The sequence below is a fragment of the Entamoeba invadens genome, assembly GCF_000330505.1.
Source record: "Entamoeba invadens IP1 unplaced genomic scaffold scaff_1105074724503, whole genome shotgun sequence".
Classification (NCBI taxonomy): Eukaryota; Evosea; order Mastigamoebida; family Endamoebidae; genus Entamoeba; species Entamoeba invadens.
The window spans coordinates 83,708-101,648 of NW_004440361.1; the positions used below are offsets into that span (position 1 = coordinate 83,708).

The 17,941-nt window shown below is 31.5% G+C and overlaps 4 protein-coding genes across 4 annotated transcripts; 3 read left to right on the forward strand and 1 right to left on the reverse strand.

Annotated features, from left to right (window-relative positions):
• Positions 1–4: 4 nt before the first annotated feature.
• Positions 5–9,390, forward strand: EIN_272020 (protein kinase domain containing protein; the record flags this gene model as incomplete). The annotated part of the gene is made up of 2 exons (XM_004256580.1): positions 5–48; positions 180–9,390. Coding segments are annotated over 2 exons (9,255 nt in total), but the record flags the coding sequence as incomplete, so codon positions are not given.
• Positions 9,391–11,549: 2,159 nt separating this feature from the next.
• On the forward strand, positions 11,550–13,910 carry EIN_272030 (hypothetical protein; the record flags this gene model as incomplete). The annotated part of the gene is made up of 1 exon (XM_004256581.1): positions 11,550–13,910. One exon carries the CDS (start codon positions 11,550–11,552, stop codon positions 13,908–13,910), a length of 2,361 nt encoding a protein of 786 aa, XP_004256629.1.
• A 642-nt stretch (positions 13,911–14,552) lies between these two features.
• EIN_272040 (hypothetical protein) lies at positions 14,553–15,440 on the forward strand (the record flags this gene model as incomplete). Its single annotated transcript, XM_004256582.1, has 1 exon — positions 14,553–15,440. One exon carries the CDS (start codon positions 14,553–14,555, stop codon positions 15,438–15,440), a length of 888 nt encoding a protein of 295 aa, XP_004256630.1.
• A 2,029-nt stretch (positions 15,441–17,469) lies between these two features.
• Positions 17,470–17,907, reverse strand: EIN_272050 (leucine rich repeat containing protein BspA family protein; the record flags this gene model as incomplete). The annotated part of the gene is made up of 1 exon (XM_004256583.1): positions 17,470–17,907. A coding segment is annotated over one exon (438 nt), but the record flags the coding sequence as incomplete, so codon positions are not given.
• Positions 17,908–17,941: the final 34 nt, after the last annotated feature.

Sequence of the window (17,941 nt, forward strand, 5' to 3'; positions counted from 1 at the left end):
GAAGTGTTCACCTCAATATCAATGGAGTCTCTTTTATAACCAAGTTGAGTTGCCTAATATCATAGATAGTTTTATCATTAAATGTGAATTTAATACTGAACTCAATGTCACAATCAACAAAAAATTTTTTTATATTTTGAAATTTGATGAAATTGGTAATACTTACAATTACTCCAAAGACAGGAACTCTTTTATTCATATACCAAACAAATTACAAAAAATTCAATTGTAGCAAAACAAAAAAAGACCACTAAAGGGTCTTGTGAAAATTGCAAACTCTGTGTTGGAACAACTATTCTTTGCTCCGAATGTAACGATGGCTATTATTTGGACTCGGGTTCGTGCTTTAAATGTCATTCATACTGTGCCACATGTTTCAATTCATCTTACACTGGATGTTATACGTGTAATGATGGGTATTATTTGACAGACGTTTCTAAATGCAGTAGTTGTTCATATGCATGTGCAACTTGTTTTAATTCGACAAATTCTGGGTGTTACAGTTGTCGGAATGGGTACTATCTAACACAAATTTCCAGATGTTATGAATGTTCATATGCTTGTGCAACTTGTTATGGTTCTGAGAACACAAATTGTAACACATGTAATTTAAATTATTATATGTCAGCCCCAAATACATGTACAAGTTGTCACCTTTCATGTGGAACTTGTTTAGACTCTTCATCAACTGGGTGTCTTACATGTAATACAAATTATTATTTGTCTGGGTCAAATACTTGTTCTTCTTGTTCATCATCGTGTGAGACTTGTTTTAATGCATCATATACAGGATGTTACACTTGTACACCTGGATATTATCTTAATGGAAACTCAACATGTAATTCATGTGCGAATCCATGTGGAGAATGTTATAATGGGTTGAGTACTGGATGTTATTATTGTAAACAGGGATATTATCCATATGGAGACACAACTTGTGTTAGTTGTTCTTATGGCTGCCTTGAATGTTATGGGGGTTCAAATAATGCTTGTTATACCTGCAACGATGGTTATTACTATTCAGGTTCCAGTACATGTCTTTTATGTAAATTCTCGTGTTTTTCTTGTACTGATGCTACAACTTGTACCACATGTTCTTACTCATATTTCTTGTCAGGTTCAGAATGTCTTAAATGTGACGACTCTTGTAGTGTATGCAATGGGATAAATTCCAACAATTGTTTGACTTGTCGACCATATTATTACTTGTCAAATGGGTATTGCCTCAAATGTGATCCCACTTGTAATGCATGTAATGGTAGTGGCGCGAACAATTGTATAAATTGTAAGAGTTTTTATTATTATTTAAGTGGATCTTGTTTAAAATGCAGTTCAAATTGTAGTCGTTGTAATGGGGTCAACGAAAACAATTGCACATCATGTAAAATGTATTATTATTTAACAAATGGATATTGTCAGCCATGTGACTCGAAATGTTTCAAATGTAATGGGACGGCTCCAAACAATTGTTTGTCGTGTAAAACGGGGTATTATTTGTCAAATGGATATTGTCTCGAGTGTAACAGTAATTGTTATTCATGTGATGGTACAAGTACAAATTGCACTAATTGTAATGATCAATTTTATCTTTCAAATAATGTATGTTATGAATGTCATTCAGAGTGTGGTGGGTGTAATGGCCCGGAACGAACGAATTGTTCTTGGTGTGGTGAAGGGTTTTATCTTGACACTTATCATGGAAAATATAATTACACATGTCAACCATGTGCAACTAACTGTGTTTATTGTGAAACTGGTGAATATTGTATAGGTTGTAAATCGGGGTATTTTGTCGTTGATGCAAGTTATTGTGAATTGTGTTGGGTACAAAATTGTCGATATTGTGATTATAATTTGTGTTATGATTGTTTGCGTGGGTATTATTTATATAACAATGAGTGTTACAAGTGTTCAAGCATTTGCAGTTCATGTTTTGGTCCACAAACAACAGATTGTTATTACTGTGTTGATGGTTATTACATATCTTCATTTGAATGTCTTTCTTGTTCATCATCATGTCAGACATGTATCTCTAATTCAACAAATTGTTTATCATGCGTACAAGGAGAGCGATATTTATGGAACAACCAATGTCTAAGTTGTAGTAATTGTGTGTCTGGGCATTGCATATCCAACACAACATTATGTGATATGTGTCATGATGGTTATTATTTAGTCGATGGGGTATGTGTCTCGTGTGATTCAAATTGTGCCACATGTTCTGGGTCTTCATCGACTTGTCTTTCTTGTAAAACTGGTACATATCTAGTCGGTTCTTTTTGTGTCACATGTGATACAAATTGTGCTTCAACATATTGTAACGTATTATTGGGTTGTACACAATGTAATAATGGGTATTATCCAATAAATAAAAAGTGTTCTCAATGTAATCAAATCACAAATTGTGTAACTTGTAGCCAAACAGAAGAAAAATGTTTGACTTGTACAAGTGGTATTTCATATGTGAATTCCAGTGGTTTGTGTTCATTGTGTGATTGGACATGTTCAACTTGCAACACCGATGGGACTTGTAATGGTTGTTCGACTAATTATGTTCCTTTTCCTGTTAACAACGAAACATGTCAGTTTTGTAGATCTTTTGATCCAAATTGTGATGTGTGTGGAGACAACAAAAATCGAGTTTGTACGTCTTGTGATACAAATTACTATATAAACGCACAAAACACATGTTCTCAATGTGACACGACATGTGCATATAACAATTGCAATAAAAACACGGGCATTTGTGAGACTTGTGCGACCGGATACACCAAAAATACAACGGATAGTATTCCATGTGAATTTTGTTCTTCGTTTGATCAGTATTGCACTGTCTGTTCACAAACTATCAGAAAATGCACAACATGTCTGACTGGAAAATATCCAAACCCTTCTTCTCCGTTTAGTTGTATTGATTGCCATAGTTCTTGTTCAAGTAAGTGTTCCACCACAACGGGTAATTGCATGACTTGTATCAGTGATCAGTACACAATCAACCCATCAAACCCAAAACAGTGTCAAAGTTGTTCTTCTTTCGATTCGAATTGTCTGAGTTGTTCGAGAACAGAAAGAAAGTGTCTTTCGTGTCAAAGTGGTGTTTCGTATTTATCGAATGGAATGTGTGCGTTGTGTGACTCAACGTGTTCAATGTGTGGAACAGATGGTATTTGCACACAATGTAAAGCCAATTACGTTTTTTATGATCCAAAACAAATTGGGTGTTTGAGTTGTACTTCATTTGACTCAAATTGTGTGTCTTGTAGTTCGTCAAGTCTAAGAAATTGCACCACATGCAATACAAATATGTATCCCGATGTTTCCAATGGAAAATGTAAAAGTTGTGATGCTTCGTGTGGTGGGAGTTGTGACACAACAAATGGAATTTGCACAAGTTGTGTTTCTGGAAAAGTCTTCAACGAACCAAGAGGCTTAACATGTATCGACTGTTCTACTTTTGATGTAAACTGTGTTGCATGTGCTTCAAATGGAGAAAGAAAGTGTATCACGTGTCGTGAGAACAGTGGGTTTTATTTGCTCAATGGAAGGTGTGTGGCGTGTGACTCAACTTGCAAAGCAAATACGTGTGACTCGACAAGTGGATATTGTTCGCAGTGTTTGCTGAATTACATAGTGACTTCTCCAATATCGAAAGTCTGTGTGAAATGTTCTGAATTTGATTCATACTGCTCGAAATGTGCAACTGACTTCACCAGAAAATGTGAGTTGTGTTCGAGTGGTAAATACCCAAAATCCACAGAAAGCTATAAATGTGGTGATTGTGACTCGACCTGTGGTAGTCAGTGCAATACCACAAATGGCCAATGTACTGGGTGTCTATCAAATTACGTGTTTTCCACAACAAACAGTTTGGTGTGTGACAAATGCGCAACATATGATGCAAATTGCCTGACGTGTGATTCATCATACCAACGGCAGTGTGTGACATGTAAGACAAGTGGGATGTATCCCGATGAATCAACTAAGAAATGCAAATCGTGTAGTTCGACATGTAATGGCAATTGCAACCAAACTAGTGGTATCTGCACTGCCTGTATGACTAACTACGTGTTTGAAGAGACAAAGAGTAAAGTGTGTGTCACTTGCAAGACATTTGACAGCAACTGCAAAACGTGCAAATCAGACTTCACGCGAAAATGTGTTGATTGTGAAAATGGGTATTATCCCAACAGTGCTGGTGTATGCGTGCCTTGCAACAATGGTAATTGTACGATGTGTAATTCTGCGACTGGTATTTGCACCTCTTGTGTCTCCAATTACGTTTTTACAAATCCGCCTAGTAACACGTGTGTTGCTTGCAAAGATTTTGACTCGAATTGTGAAATGTGTTCAACAGATAATTCAAGAACTTACATTTCATGCAAAGCTAATATGTACCCCGATACAACATATACATGTAAAAGTTGTGATTCCACGTGCGGTGGAAGTTGTGACACGACAAACGGAATTTGCACATCATGTTCAACACAGAGTGTCTTCACAGAACCAAAATCAACAAAGTGCATCAGTTGTAGTGTTTTTGACACATCTTGTGTCAGTTGCAACAATTCACCAAACAGAATATGCTCAACGTGTTCAACGGGAAAATATCCCCAAGCGTCTGGAAAGTGTGGTGAGTGTGACTCGACGTGTGGTGGTCAATGTAATCCAACGAATGGGTATTGCACCGGTTGCACTGCCAATTACGTCTTATATGAGACAAGCAATTTGAAGTGTCAAAAGTGTTCTGATTTTGATCCGAATTGCAACACGTGTGCATCCAATTACACACGAAAGTGCACCCAATGCAACGCAGGTTACTATTTGGTGAACAACAGATGTGTTGCATGCGATTCTTCGTGTAACAAACAGTGTGATCAAACTAATGGCTATTGCACTGGATGTGGGACCAATTATATCAAATCTGACACAAACCCAAAGACTTGTGTTGCTTGTTCTACACTGGATTTAAACTGTTTAACGTGTTCAACAAACGGAGATCGAAAATGTGAGATGTGTACGAATCAAACGTATGTCAATCCCACGACATTCAGATGTGTTGCTTGTCCGTCTGGATGTGATAATTGCAACGGGAAAACTGGCGAATGTACAAATTGTGCTAATAATTACGTTGTATCAGCAAGCGATTCGACAAAGTGCGAATCTTGTTCTACTTTTGATTCAAATTGTAACATTTGTGCATCTGATGCATCAAGAAAGTGTGTTAGCTGCAATTCAAATTATTATCCAAATTCCACATTTAAATGTCAATTGTGTGACTCAACATGTGGTGGACAGTGTAATCCATCGAATGGGTATTGCACTGGATGTGCTGTCAACTATGTCTTTTTTGAAACAAACAATGTGAAGTGCCAAAATTGTTTTCAAATGGATTCTAATTGCAATAAGTGCGCGACAGACTTTTCACAGAAATGCATTGAGTGTGTGAATGGGTATTACCCCGACTCAACCGGCACGTGTGTTTTATGCGACCCCACTTGTAAAGACAAATGCAACACACAAACGGGGTATTGTGAGTCTTGTATTACTAATTGTGTCTTGTATTCATCAAATAATTTGAAGTGCCAACCCTGTTCTACGTTTGATTCAAATTGCAAAAATTGCTCATCCGACTTCACCAGAAAATGTGTTGAATGCAATTCAATGTTTTATCCAAAAACAAGTGGCGATTATATGTGTCAGAGTTGTGATTCGACATGTGGAGGTCAATGCAGTGGCTCAATTGGATTTTGTACTGGGTGTCTGTCAAATTACGTGTTTTCCACAACAAACAATTTGGTGTGTGACAAATGCTCAACATATGATGCAAATTGTCTGACGTGTGATTCATCATACCAACGGCAGTGTGTGACATGTAAGACAAGTGGGATGTATCCCGATGAATCAACTAAGAAATGCAAATCGTGTAGTTCGACATGTAATGGCAATTGCAACCAAACCAGTGGTATCTGCACTGCTTGTATGACTAATTACGTGTTTGAAGAGACAAAGAGTAAAGTGTGTGTCACTTGCAAAACATTTGATCTGAATTGCAAAACATGCAAATCAGACTTCACGCGAAAATGTGTTGATTGTGAAAATGGGTATTATCCCAACAGTGCTGGTGTATGCGTGCCTTGCAGCACTATTGATACAAATTGCAAAACATGCAATCCAAGAATAAAAGAGTGTTTGACATGTAACGACCCGTATTACTTATCCAGTCAGAAGTGTGTGAGTTGTCCTTCTGGTAGTTACAAAAACACCGAAACTTCTTGTGAACAGTGTTACAATGATCTGCCCAATTGCCAAACATGTTCAACGCAATCTGTTGGTGTTCCTGTGTGTACTTCATGCTATTCTCCATATGTTTTAGCTTTTCAAACAAAAACGTGTGTGAGCTGCACATCTTCCCAAATATACAACAAAACAACACAAAAGTGCGACAACAATGCTATTGGCTGTTTGACAGCATTGACCAATCAGCAGTGTTTGCGATGTGATGTGTCGTATTACCTTTCTGAACACAAATGTGTTGCAACAAACAATTGTAACGCCCCATCAACAGTATCAAAAGTGTCATGTGACTGTGCACATCAGATATCAGTCAACTCCGATTGCATGACCAAAGTCTCAAATTGCAAATATCAAAGAAATTACAAAACCCAAAGTGTGTGTATTCACTGTGATGACAATTATTTACTCAGTGGCGTGACTTGTCAGAAGGTTTCAAGTGGTAATACAATCAGGAACGATGTTGTCTATAACTGTGTCAATGACAATTATATTGGATATAATAATCAATGTAACGCATGCAATAAAAACGCTTCTGTATGTGTCGATTACAACAATGTCATTGAAATCATCGCATGCAAACAACAATATACATATGACGTGGAAAACAAGAAGTGTGTCAATGACATTTCTTGTTCGAAATATTTAAACAACTTCTGTTCAACATGTGTTGATGATGACATGGAAATGCACGATGGCAAGTGTGTGACTTGTTCAGTTCCAAACTGTAAAAATTGTGAGGGTGGCAAATGTAAAAAGTGTGACGAGAATTACGTGATTCAAACAAATGGATTTTGTGTTGAGAAGAGTGAAGTGAGTTGTGTCAATAGTGATGGTCTGCGTTGTTTACAGTGCACTGAAAATTTCTATCCGACCGACTCAATTAATAACGAAGGGAAGTATGACTACTGTTTGCCACTTTCATCAGTTCAAATAGAAGACTGTAAATATTCATCAATTATAAAATCGCAATGTATTGAGTGTTTGGACTCATTTAAATTGAAGAATGGGAATTGTTCTGAGAATTTTGATGATGATAAACAAGAAACCAATTCGACAAACACCAAACAAAACTTGAAAGGTGCAGAGGTATCATGTTATATTAGAAACAACAAAGGGTGTGAGAGATGCAATGAAGGGTATTACTACAATACTGGTGAGTGTTTTCTTTGTTCTACAAATTGCAAAAATTGTTACAACACAACATATTGTACTTCATGCCAACCCGGGTATTACCTTTCATCTGCTTTCACATGTGAACCACTTGGCGATTTGTTTACAAAATGTGACTTGACACTTCCAACAGGTGGTGGATGTGCAATTTGCAAAAACCAATATTACAAACAAAAGACTGATTGTATTTCTTGTGATGAGTCGTGTGGTACTTGTGTTGATGGTGATTCGTGTTTAACTTGTAAAACTGAATATTTCAAACTTTCTGGAATGGAAAATAAATACTGTTTATCATACGACAATTTGACCAACTGTGTAACAAAAACATCAATTGGGTGTTTACAATGTGAAAATGGGTATTACTTAGATAATTACCAATGCAAGAATTGTTCTGAAAACTGCATTTCGTGTGACAACGCACTAAGTTGTAATATGTGTGTAGAAAGTGATTTTGTGTTGGTTAATTTACAATGTGTGTATTACAAAGAAGTTGAATACTGTAAATCTGCTAACAACTCGAAATGTGTTGAATGTGAAAAGAATTACAAACCAAGTGACGCTGGTGATTATTGTATCAAAGTGACGAATTATGGGTTGGTAGTTGGAGTACCAATTTCAATCACATTAACAGTTATCGTATTAATTGTTGTGATAATAATAATATTGATAACGATGATACAAAAGAAAAAGATAGCCAAAAAAGAGCAAAACATTTGCAACTTCAAGATGAGTCGGTCAAACATTGAGATGATGAAATTAAGCGAAAATCTTGTCTCGAACAAAACAACACTAAAATTTGATTTAGATAACAACGAATTAATTAAAGTGGACAAAGAAACAAGAGATTTGGTATGTGTTGGAAACAATTCTAAAAACAACTTGAAAGTACAATTCAGTGTGATGAATGGGTGCGATTATTATGAAATTAGAACAGTACCTTCCATCGTGTCTCTCAAGCCTGGATATGCTTGCGAATTTGAAATATTTATCAAGCCGTTGTGTACTTGTACTACAAAGGAGGATGTGATGATTACTTCATTAAATCTAACAACAGGAACTATTGAAAACGCAAAAATACAAATTGAAATGGAGACTGAACAAACAACTAAATTAAATTACAGAGAACTTGAAGAAGATGAGAAACTTGGCGAAGGTTCGTTTGGAATTGTTTACAAAGGAAAATACAGAGGAAATACAGTTGCCATCAAAAGAATGAAACAACTTGATAATTATGAAAGTGGACTTGAAGAATTTGAAAAAGAAGTTTCCATGTTAGACAAATTCCGCAGTGATTATATTATCCATTTTTACGGTGCCGTTTTTATTGAAAGTAAGGTGTGTATGGTGACCGAAATTGCTTCACATGGGTCACTTCAAGATTTGATCAAACACAAGAAGAGTGCAGAAATTGATACAAAGTTAAGGTTGAAATTTTTATTAGATGGTGCTAAAGGTATTCAGTATTTACATGAGAACGGGATTTTACACAGAGACATCAAGCCTGACAATTTGCTTGTTGTTTCTTTAGATATTACAGAAAAAGTGAATGCAAAATTGACTGATTTCGGAAGTAGTCGAAATGTAAGTATGCTGCAAACTAATATGACTTTCACTAAAGGAATTGGAACACCAATATATATGGCTCCTGAAATTCTTAAACAACAGAAGTATAAAAAATCTGCTGATGTTTATTCATTTGGAATCACCATGTTCGAAGTCATTTCATGGAAAGAGCCTTACTCAAAAGATCAGTTTAAATTTCCATGGAAAATTGCAGAATTTGTAATGGGTGGAAATCGTCTTAAAAAACCCGATATGATGAGCAATGAACAATATGATATTATTTCGAACTGTTGGTCTACACAGATGGAAAAAAGAATTACAATCAATGAAGCGGTTCAAAGAATTGAAAAATTGTTGATTTAATATTATTTTAAAGTCTAGAGGGTTTAAATTGTTTTACAAATGGTTAATTGTAAAAATTGATTATTAACAAAATAACATATTAATAAGCAATCATAAGTAACATATTTTTATTATTGTTGAAATTTCTATATATTTAATTTTAATAATTTTGTCATTATTTTTTTCAATGTTCGACATTTGTTATTATAATTGTTGTTTATAATGACGAGAGAGAATTTTTTAATTTAATACAAAATAAAGACAAAATATATTGTACATTATTATTATACTTAAAAATCCATCATGTCTAAAGAAACTTTATTTAAACATTTTAATATAAAATATATGTTAAGTTTTTATATTTTTTTTGTTTGATCATTATCACTTTTATTTGTAAAAAAAAACAAGTTAAAAGGTTTTTTGAGTTATATTTTAAAAATTATACAAAAATGAATCGCGAATAGATACTCCTCTATGTTGATTGTTTTAAACGTAGTTAAAATTTTGAACTTGTTGTATCAAAATTTTATTATTTCAAACAATCATAAACAACAAGTAAAACATTTTAAATATAAAACCAAAAACACAAACCAATTTACATAGTATAATAAAATAGGTTTTTTAATAAACAATATTTGTCAAAATATAACATGAATGGAAATTATACAGTTTTTATTATCAACAAAAACCTTATTAGCAATTTTTTTATAATAGATGTAAATCATTATAATTATTTTATAATTAATTTCATTTCATATTTATTTATCAATAAATAATAATAAAACTAAAAGTTAGTCATATTAAACAATATAACCCATAATTTTTAAAAATTATTTAAATTTAAAATTTAATAAATATAAAAAGTATTGACAGTACTGTTTCGGCAGTACGACAGGTTCAAAAAATATGATGAGTGAAGTTCATGTGAAAGTATATGACAAGGCAATTCCAATTGTTACGACAAAGCCTAACTCTGATTTTTTAATTGATGGTTCATTGTTTATGTTGGTTTTATGAAATATATGTATATATATTAAGTGCAAAATTAACTTTTGCACGTTTCAAAAATGGAAAATTAATAATTAGTATACTCTATTTCACATTAAAATTTTTATTAAAATTTTTAATATTATTTTGTTTTTTTATTTAAAAAAAATAATAAATAATGTTTGGTTAAAAACACTTGAATAAAATAATAAATTTATTTTATTCAAGTGTACAATATGGCTTATTGGCGTGTTTTGTGGAACAAAAGCATTCCGTTTATTGAGAAGTATAAGATGACTTTATATACATGCGTTATTAATAAATTGGCAGATGAATGTTTTGCATGTAATGATGTTACTTTTCACTTTCATAACATTGTTCCCAATGATCTTGTCAAGGTGTTTAACTCCTTTGTCGAGCATAACATTAAAATTGCGACAAACAAAAATTATTTTTCGTCATTTTATAAAGACAAATGGGTTGACGCTTTTCGTTCAATAATTTCTTTCATTCAAAAAATTGACGAAATTCAAACAGTACCAATCGAAAAACTGATCGACCCTTTCTATTTTGGTGATTGTCGGACTGAAAATCGAACAAAAGAATACAAAAGAAAAATAGAAGAAAACCTCAAATGTGCAAATCAACAACAACTTCGAGCATTTTTCTTAGCAATAAGAAAGGATGAAAGGTGGGACGCAGAGATTAATTTGGATCAAATGCCAATGAAGAAATTGGAAATTTATTATAATATATTGAATCACTAGTTTACTATATTAGTATTTACTTATGGATATTTGAAAAACAATAATATAATGCATTCATTTAACCTATTTTTATGGAATTGTGTTTATTGTTAATAATTAATTTTATTATAACAAATTTATATTTATTAGTAAAATAACTATATTATTATATTATATATTATAATAATGTATTTTATATTCAAACACAATTTCTTTAATGTTTTTAATTTTTTTTTATTTATTTAATTTGAATAATTTAAGTTCGAAACTTTTATAATATCAATGATAATTATTATTCTATTATATAATATTATTATAAAAACAATTTTCTCGTTGAATCAAGCTTCAAACCATTTTAATTTTTATTCGAAATGATAAGAAATTAACAATTAATATTTTATTACAAACAATTGAAATGTAAAACTTGAATTATCAAAGTAGTGAGTGATGGGTATTATTGACGGCTATTCCATGATGATCATTTCTCAACAGTTTAAGACCATTAATGACTTCATTAACATTGAATTTGTATGCAAGAAGTATGCCAATAATATGGCAAAATTTCATTATAACCCCATATCTCTCACACCAAAAACAAGACGTTTTTTTCCAAATTTGAACACACTTCATTTGTATACAAAAAACGATTTATTATTTACAAACTTAAACATTACATCGCATCAAGTTGAGTTTAAAACCAAATTGAAATCTTCTGATTTTGAAGAAAAAACGCTTTGTGATATTTTAGATAGAGCATTTCCTACGACATATCACAGAATATGTTACAGTGGATACAATGATGATGATATTGTGACTATCCCCGATGGTGTTCAAAGTCTTTCAAAATGGTGTTTAGAGTTGTGTAATGCAAAGACAATTAACATCCCACAAAGTGTAGTGGAGATTGGAAGGTCGACGTTTGAGTGTTGTAACATGGTAGAGCATTTGTACCTCCCTTCACACCTTACGAAACTAAGTGCGGCGTTCACATATGTCTACAATTTGAGAGATCTTGTGATACCATCACTTGTGACATATCTTCACTGTGGACTTTTTGTAAACTGCACGGAACTTACTAAAGTCGAATTTTCAAGTGATATCACCACACTTCCTGAATACCTCTTTTATTCATCAGGAAAAGGAAAATATGAAGTGCCTAATACCATCACAAAGATGGATGATTATGCTTTTGCTGAGTGCAATTGGAAGACTGTTATTGTACATGAAAGCGTGACTGATTTCGGCATAGGGATATTCAAAAATGCCCGTGTCGAACTTGTTGAACTTCCAAACAGTTTGTCTGAATTTGGAGATGAAATGTTCTGTGAATGCACTTTTTTGACAAAAATCAATTTACCACCACACCTGACAAGAATTGGTGCAAAATGTTTTGTTGAATGCAGTGATTTAAAAGAGATAAAATTGCCAACTACAATTCAAACATTAGACGACAGCTGTTTTGGAGATGTTGAAGTCAATAACAAATTTTCGGAATTAAAAAATCTAAAAGAAGTGGGTGGAGATGTGTTATATAAATTCCATCCCACATCTTTTGTTATTCCTGATAATTACAAAGTGGCAAATTGGTTGTTTGATAATTGCAAAGAGCTTACAGCAGTTACTTTTAATCAAACAATTTGTGAGTTGAACAACACGTTTTGTTGTTGCGAAAGACTCAAAAAAATTGTGATACCTGTAACTATCACCAAAATCGGTGATTCGTGTTTCTTAAATTGTTCTTCTCTCACGCAAATTGATCTTTCAAACACTATTTGTGAACTTGGAGATTTAGCATTTGAAAATTGCGTGTCATTAAGTACTTTGTCACTTCCAAAAAACGTCACGAAACTTGGAAAGAAGTGCTTTAAAAATTGTGGAGTACTTTCACATATTGATACAAAGTATATCAAACAAATCGGCAAGTCGTGTTTTAAAAATTGTAAACAACTTGGCACAATTAATGTAGAATTAACAACAGAATTTGAAATGTCATGCTTTTCACATTGCAATTTGAACGAAATTGTTTTTCCGAATGATGTGATAAAAGAATTAGTAGATATAAATGAAAAAACGTATAATAAAGAAACAATTATTACGAATTTTGGTATAAAGATGTTTATGTCAGCAACTTCTCTGCTGTCCGTCACATTGCCAACAAACATTGAAGTTCTACCAGAAAAGATGTTTTATGGGTGTATCGCACTTTCATCAATTAAAAACACCAATCACATCACCGAACTTGGCGAATCAGCTTTTGAAGAATGCGGCAGTCTCTCTCAAATTCATTTAGAAAATGTTGTTAAGTATGGAAATAGTGCACTTAAAGGAATTAACATCACACAAATTGACATCAACACACAAACAACACGACTTGGTTACTTATGTTTCTCAAACACGCCAATTACTCACATTGAAATACCACAGGCAGTTAGTGAGATGGGAAATATTTTGGTTAATTGCAACAAACTTGAAGAAGTGACTTTTCACAATGATATGGTAAAAAGTGTTACATTTGAAGGGTGTATGTCTCTTAAAACTGTCACTTTAGGAGGAGACAAAAACACCATCAACAATAACATATTCAAATCGTGTTGGTTCTTGGAAAAAGTTGTTATTGGTGGTAATATCACTAAAATTGGTGAATCTCTTTTTAAACAGAAATTTGAATTAAAAGAAGTCGAATTTCCGTCTACGTTAATATACATCGAAAGTGAAGCTTTTTCTGAATGTGAAAAACTACAAAAGTTGGTGATTGTCAAGGCGTTCAGTACATTTCAAAAAATGCTTTTTACAACTGCAAACGTCTAAAAGAATTGAACTTATCATCACAACTTAAATACATCAAATCAAATGCGTTTGATGGATGCATATGCTTGACGTCACAGTTTTGTGAAAGGTTTGGAATTCCATTTAAAAATGTTATTGTCGAAATTAAAGAAGAACTTGTTGACGAAAGCGCGTTTGGAGGATTTGGTGATCTGTTTTAAACCATTCACAAAAATGTGTTATTTGTTTATATGATCATTGTTATACATAACGTTTTTAAATATTTCATCAACAATTCAAATTATATTAATTATCACAGTTTTATTATTTAATATAAATTTATATTTTGTCTGTTATTTTATGTACATTAAAATGTAATTTGCAATTTTATATTTTTTGTTTAATTTAAATAACATGATTATTCGACAGTTTATGATTAAATCAATTTTATTCAGTTCATAAAAATTAATTAAAATTTGTTTTTATTGGAATTACAAACAATGAATTAAAATTTAATTAAAATTTACATTTATTGAGAATGTTGAAATTTATAGTTTATGATATAAATATTAATAACTCAAATAAGTAGTTTTCTTATTAATTTTAAACTTATTTAATTTAAATAAACACTCATTTTTGAAGTTTTACAATAATTTAAATTATTATTATTGCATAAAAATTACAATGCCAAAACGTCTTGATGGGTTTCATATTATGATTGTGTCCAAGTACTTTGATCAAATACACGACTTTTTTACACTTGAGACTGTTTGTCGAAAGTTCATGGGAAACATCACAAAGTTTCATTTCAACCCTATTCCTCTTACACCAAAAACACTGAAGTATTTTCCACGAATCGAAACTCTCAACATATGGTCAAAAAACGAAGAAGCCTTTATGAACAAAGTTTGGGACGACTCTCTTGTGACCCCCAATATTTCCAAAGTGAATTTCTTCCGCGTGGTGATCTGGTACGAAGTCGATTACAAAACGTCCGTTATAAAGAAGTCTTTGAATTTTGTTTTCAAGAACATTGTCTATGGGGAGGGTGACCGCTTGAAATACGGCGATGTTGTTCCACCTGGAGTTGCAACTGTTGGAGAAGACGCGTATTATGGGCATGTTACACTCGATAACATCAAAATCCCTGAAAGTGTTTCTGAACTTGGGGAGTGCTGTTTTTCAAATTGCTCGAACTTGAGGGAAATAGAGTTGCCAAACAGCGTCATTGTGTTGTGTGGATTTTGTTTTCAAAATTGTTATAAACTCAAAGACATAAGGCTGCCATTGAACATCACATCAATTGAAGAGAGTTGTTTTGAACACTGTGCATTACTCGAAGAAATTCGAATTCCCAGTGGCGTATCAAAACTTAAAAAGAAGTGCTTTTATGGATGTAGTAAACTCAATTTAATTGAAATGTCAAATTGTGTGACCTATATTGGAAATGAATGCTTTAAAATGTGTAGAAACCTCAGTTCAATTACTTTGCCAGCAAACTTAAAAGACCTTCAATTGAACACTATTTTCGAGTGTGATAAACTCGATAAAATAGAATTTTTTTGTGAGTAAAAGGTTTTATAATAAATTCATTATTCACTCGTTTATTTAATCGTTTTGTATTAAAAAAATAATTTTATTTTGGTTTTTTATATTAAAATAATATTTGTTGATTTTTTTTACTAAACAATATACCAATATTTAACAAAGAACATTTTGATTTTGTATTTTTCATACACAACATTATATTAATTTTACATTAATAATACCATATAAATGATGATATTATTTTTTGCATGTTAAATAATTATTATATTTAACATACAATAAACAATATACCTGTAATTGAGTAAATATGAATAAATAAGTTATGTATAACACCCAAAAATTATAATATTTATATCTTGTATATGTAAAACAAACAACAAACATATGTTCAAAATTATAATTATAAAACATTTTAAGATTTAAAAATCCAAACCATTCAAAAGTATTTAAATGTAGTTATTTGTGTTTTCTTTAGAGCAGGCATTTTTAAATAATATAGCAGTTTTCAATATATTGGCTAAAATTGTTATTTTTGAGATAACTCATTATTGTTAAAACAGCTTAAAATGGGTTTGACTTTACTGATTACACACATTGAAAACATAAAATAAATTAATGTTGTAATTGTGATTTTAAATGTTTTGAATTTTATTGCTATTTTGATGATTTAAACAAATTAAAGCAAAAATGCATAATTTATCTTTAAATTATATTTAATAAAATCAGTATCCAACTAAAAACAAGTTCAGACTGTCAAACACCATGAAATATAATTTTTATTTTGTTTTTCATCATGCATTGTCTTAGATACAGTTTTATTATTATTACGAGTTTTCATTCTGTTTTCAAGTACACTTTTAACAGCATAATCAAATATTTCATTCACTCCATCCCCACTTTTTGCAGAACAAAACATCAAAGGGAGACACATCTTCACACACATTTGTTGAGCAATTTCTTTCGTGATGAGTGGATTTTTCAGATCAATTTTGTTGCACACTATTACAAAGTAACAACTATCACCACAACTGTTTTTTACTTCATCCACCCAACTACTCACTGCCTCAAATGAACTTACTTCAAATGGATCGAAAACAACTGTACATTACTTTTATTAAAATTAAAAGAATTAGAACAAACCCAAGCAAATTTCCGCTTTTGCAAAATAACGGCATGAAATACAACGAAATCTTTCTTGTCCAGCTTGATGTTAATATTATTGTTACAAAAATAGAAACACACCAGTATCGTATATGTGGAGTTTATATGGATTTCCATTAACTTCAACATTTTTTATTTCAAAATCAACACCAATACCACACTGGTGCTTCATTATTTCCCCATTGATACCGATGTACGATGGACGATTTGCCAACATACACATTGCCAATCATCACAATTTTTAATATTTCAATTGGATGTATTTCCATTTTTTGTGTTAATTTTAGTTCTGAAAAATTAAACCACACTTAAAATCAACAAACAAAATCACAATGAAATTAGTTTTATTTTATAAATTATTTAATGAATAATTTACTATTTTTTATTTAAAATTAACAATATTTTTTAAGACAATATAATCAAATATTTTTTTAATAAAAAAAAACAAACATAATACAAAAAATAATAATACAAATAATATATTAACCAATTTACATTTTATGTCACCAAATAAATTCATTTCACTTATTTCTTATATGTTTAACATATTAATGTTCTATTATAATAAATAAATAAATGATTATCTATAATATATTATTGTTAAATGATATATATATAAACAAACACAAAAAAACAAATAACGTTTGTTTATCAATAACTGAATATATATTGTATGTTTATAACTGTTGATATTTATGATAACCAAATGTTATATTTTATTTGTTTTTACATCATAAATATTCACGATAAAAAACCAAATTTTTTATTGTGAATTAATTAATTTGTTCTTATTTGCATAAATACCATATTTTCAAACTTGGTATTGTCGAAACACCCCATCCCAATTTTCTTAATATGTTCCAAATTAATTATTTTTAACGACACACAATTATCAAAACAAAAAGGAGGGAGTTCCTGTTATTGATAATGGTAATACGACTCTTTCAAGTTTAGTTGCACAAACAAAACAAAAATTTCCAATTGCAGTAATATTATTTGGTATTTCAATTTCAGTGATTGTTGTGTTGTTAAAAAATGCTCCTTCATCAATGCTATGAACTTTTTGAAATTTTAAAATATCAATTCCGAATGTCATTAAATCGTTGCATTTTACTTTAATGTTTTCACAAATAATTTGCTTCTTTTTAAATTGGTTATAAAACGTGTAGCTAACTTCTCCACTATAAGTTTTTAACTTTTGATTTTCAAAAAGTATCGATTCAAGTGACACACAACCCTCGAAAACATCATTCCCAAATATTGTTTTGTTGTTATTTAAATTGATACATTTAAGTTTTGAACAATTCATGAAACATTGTGAGTCATAAACAACTTCTTCTGACTCACAAAATACACTTCAAGGA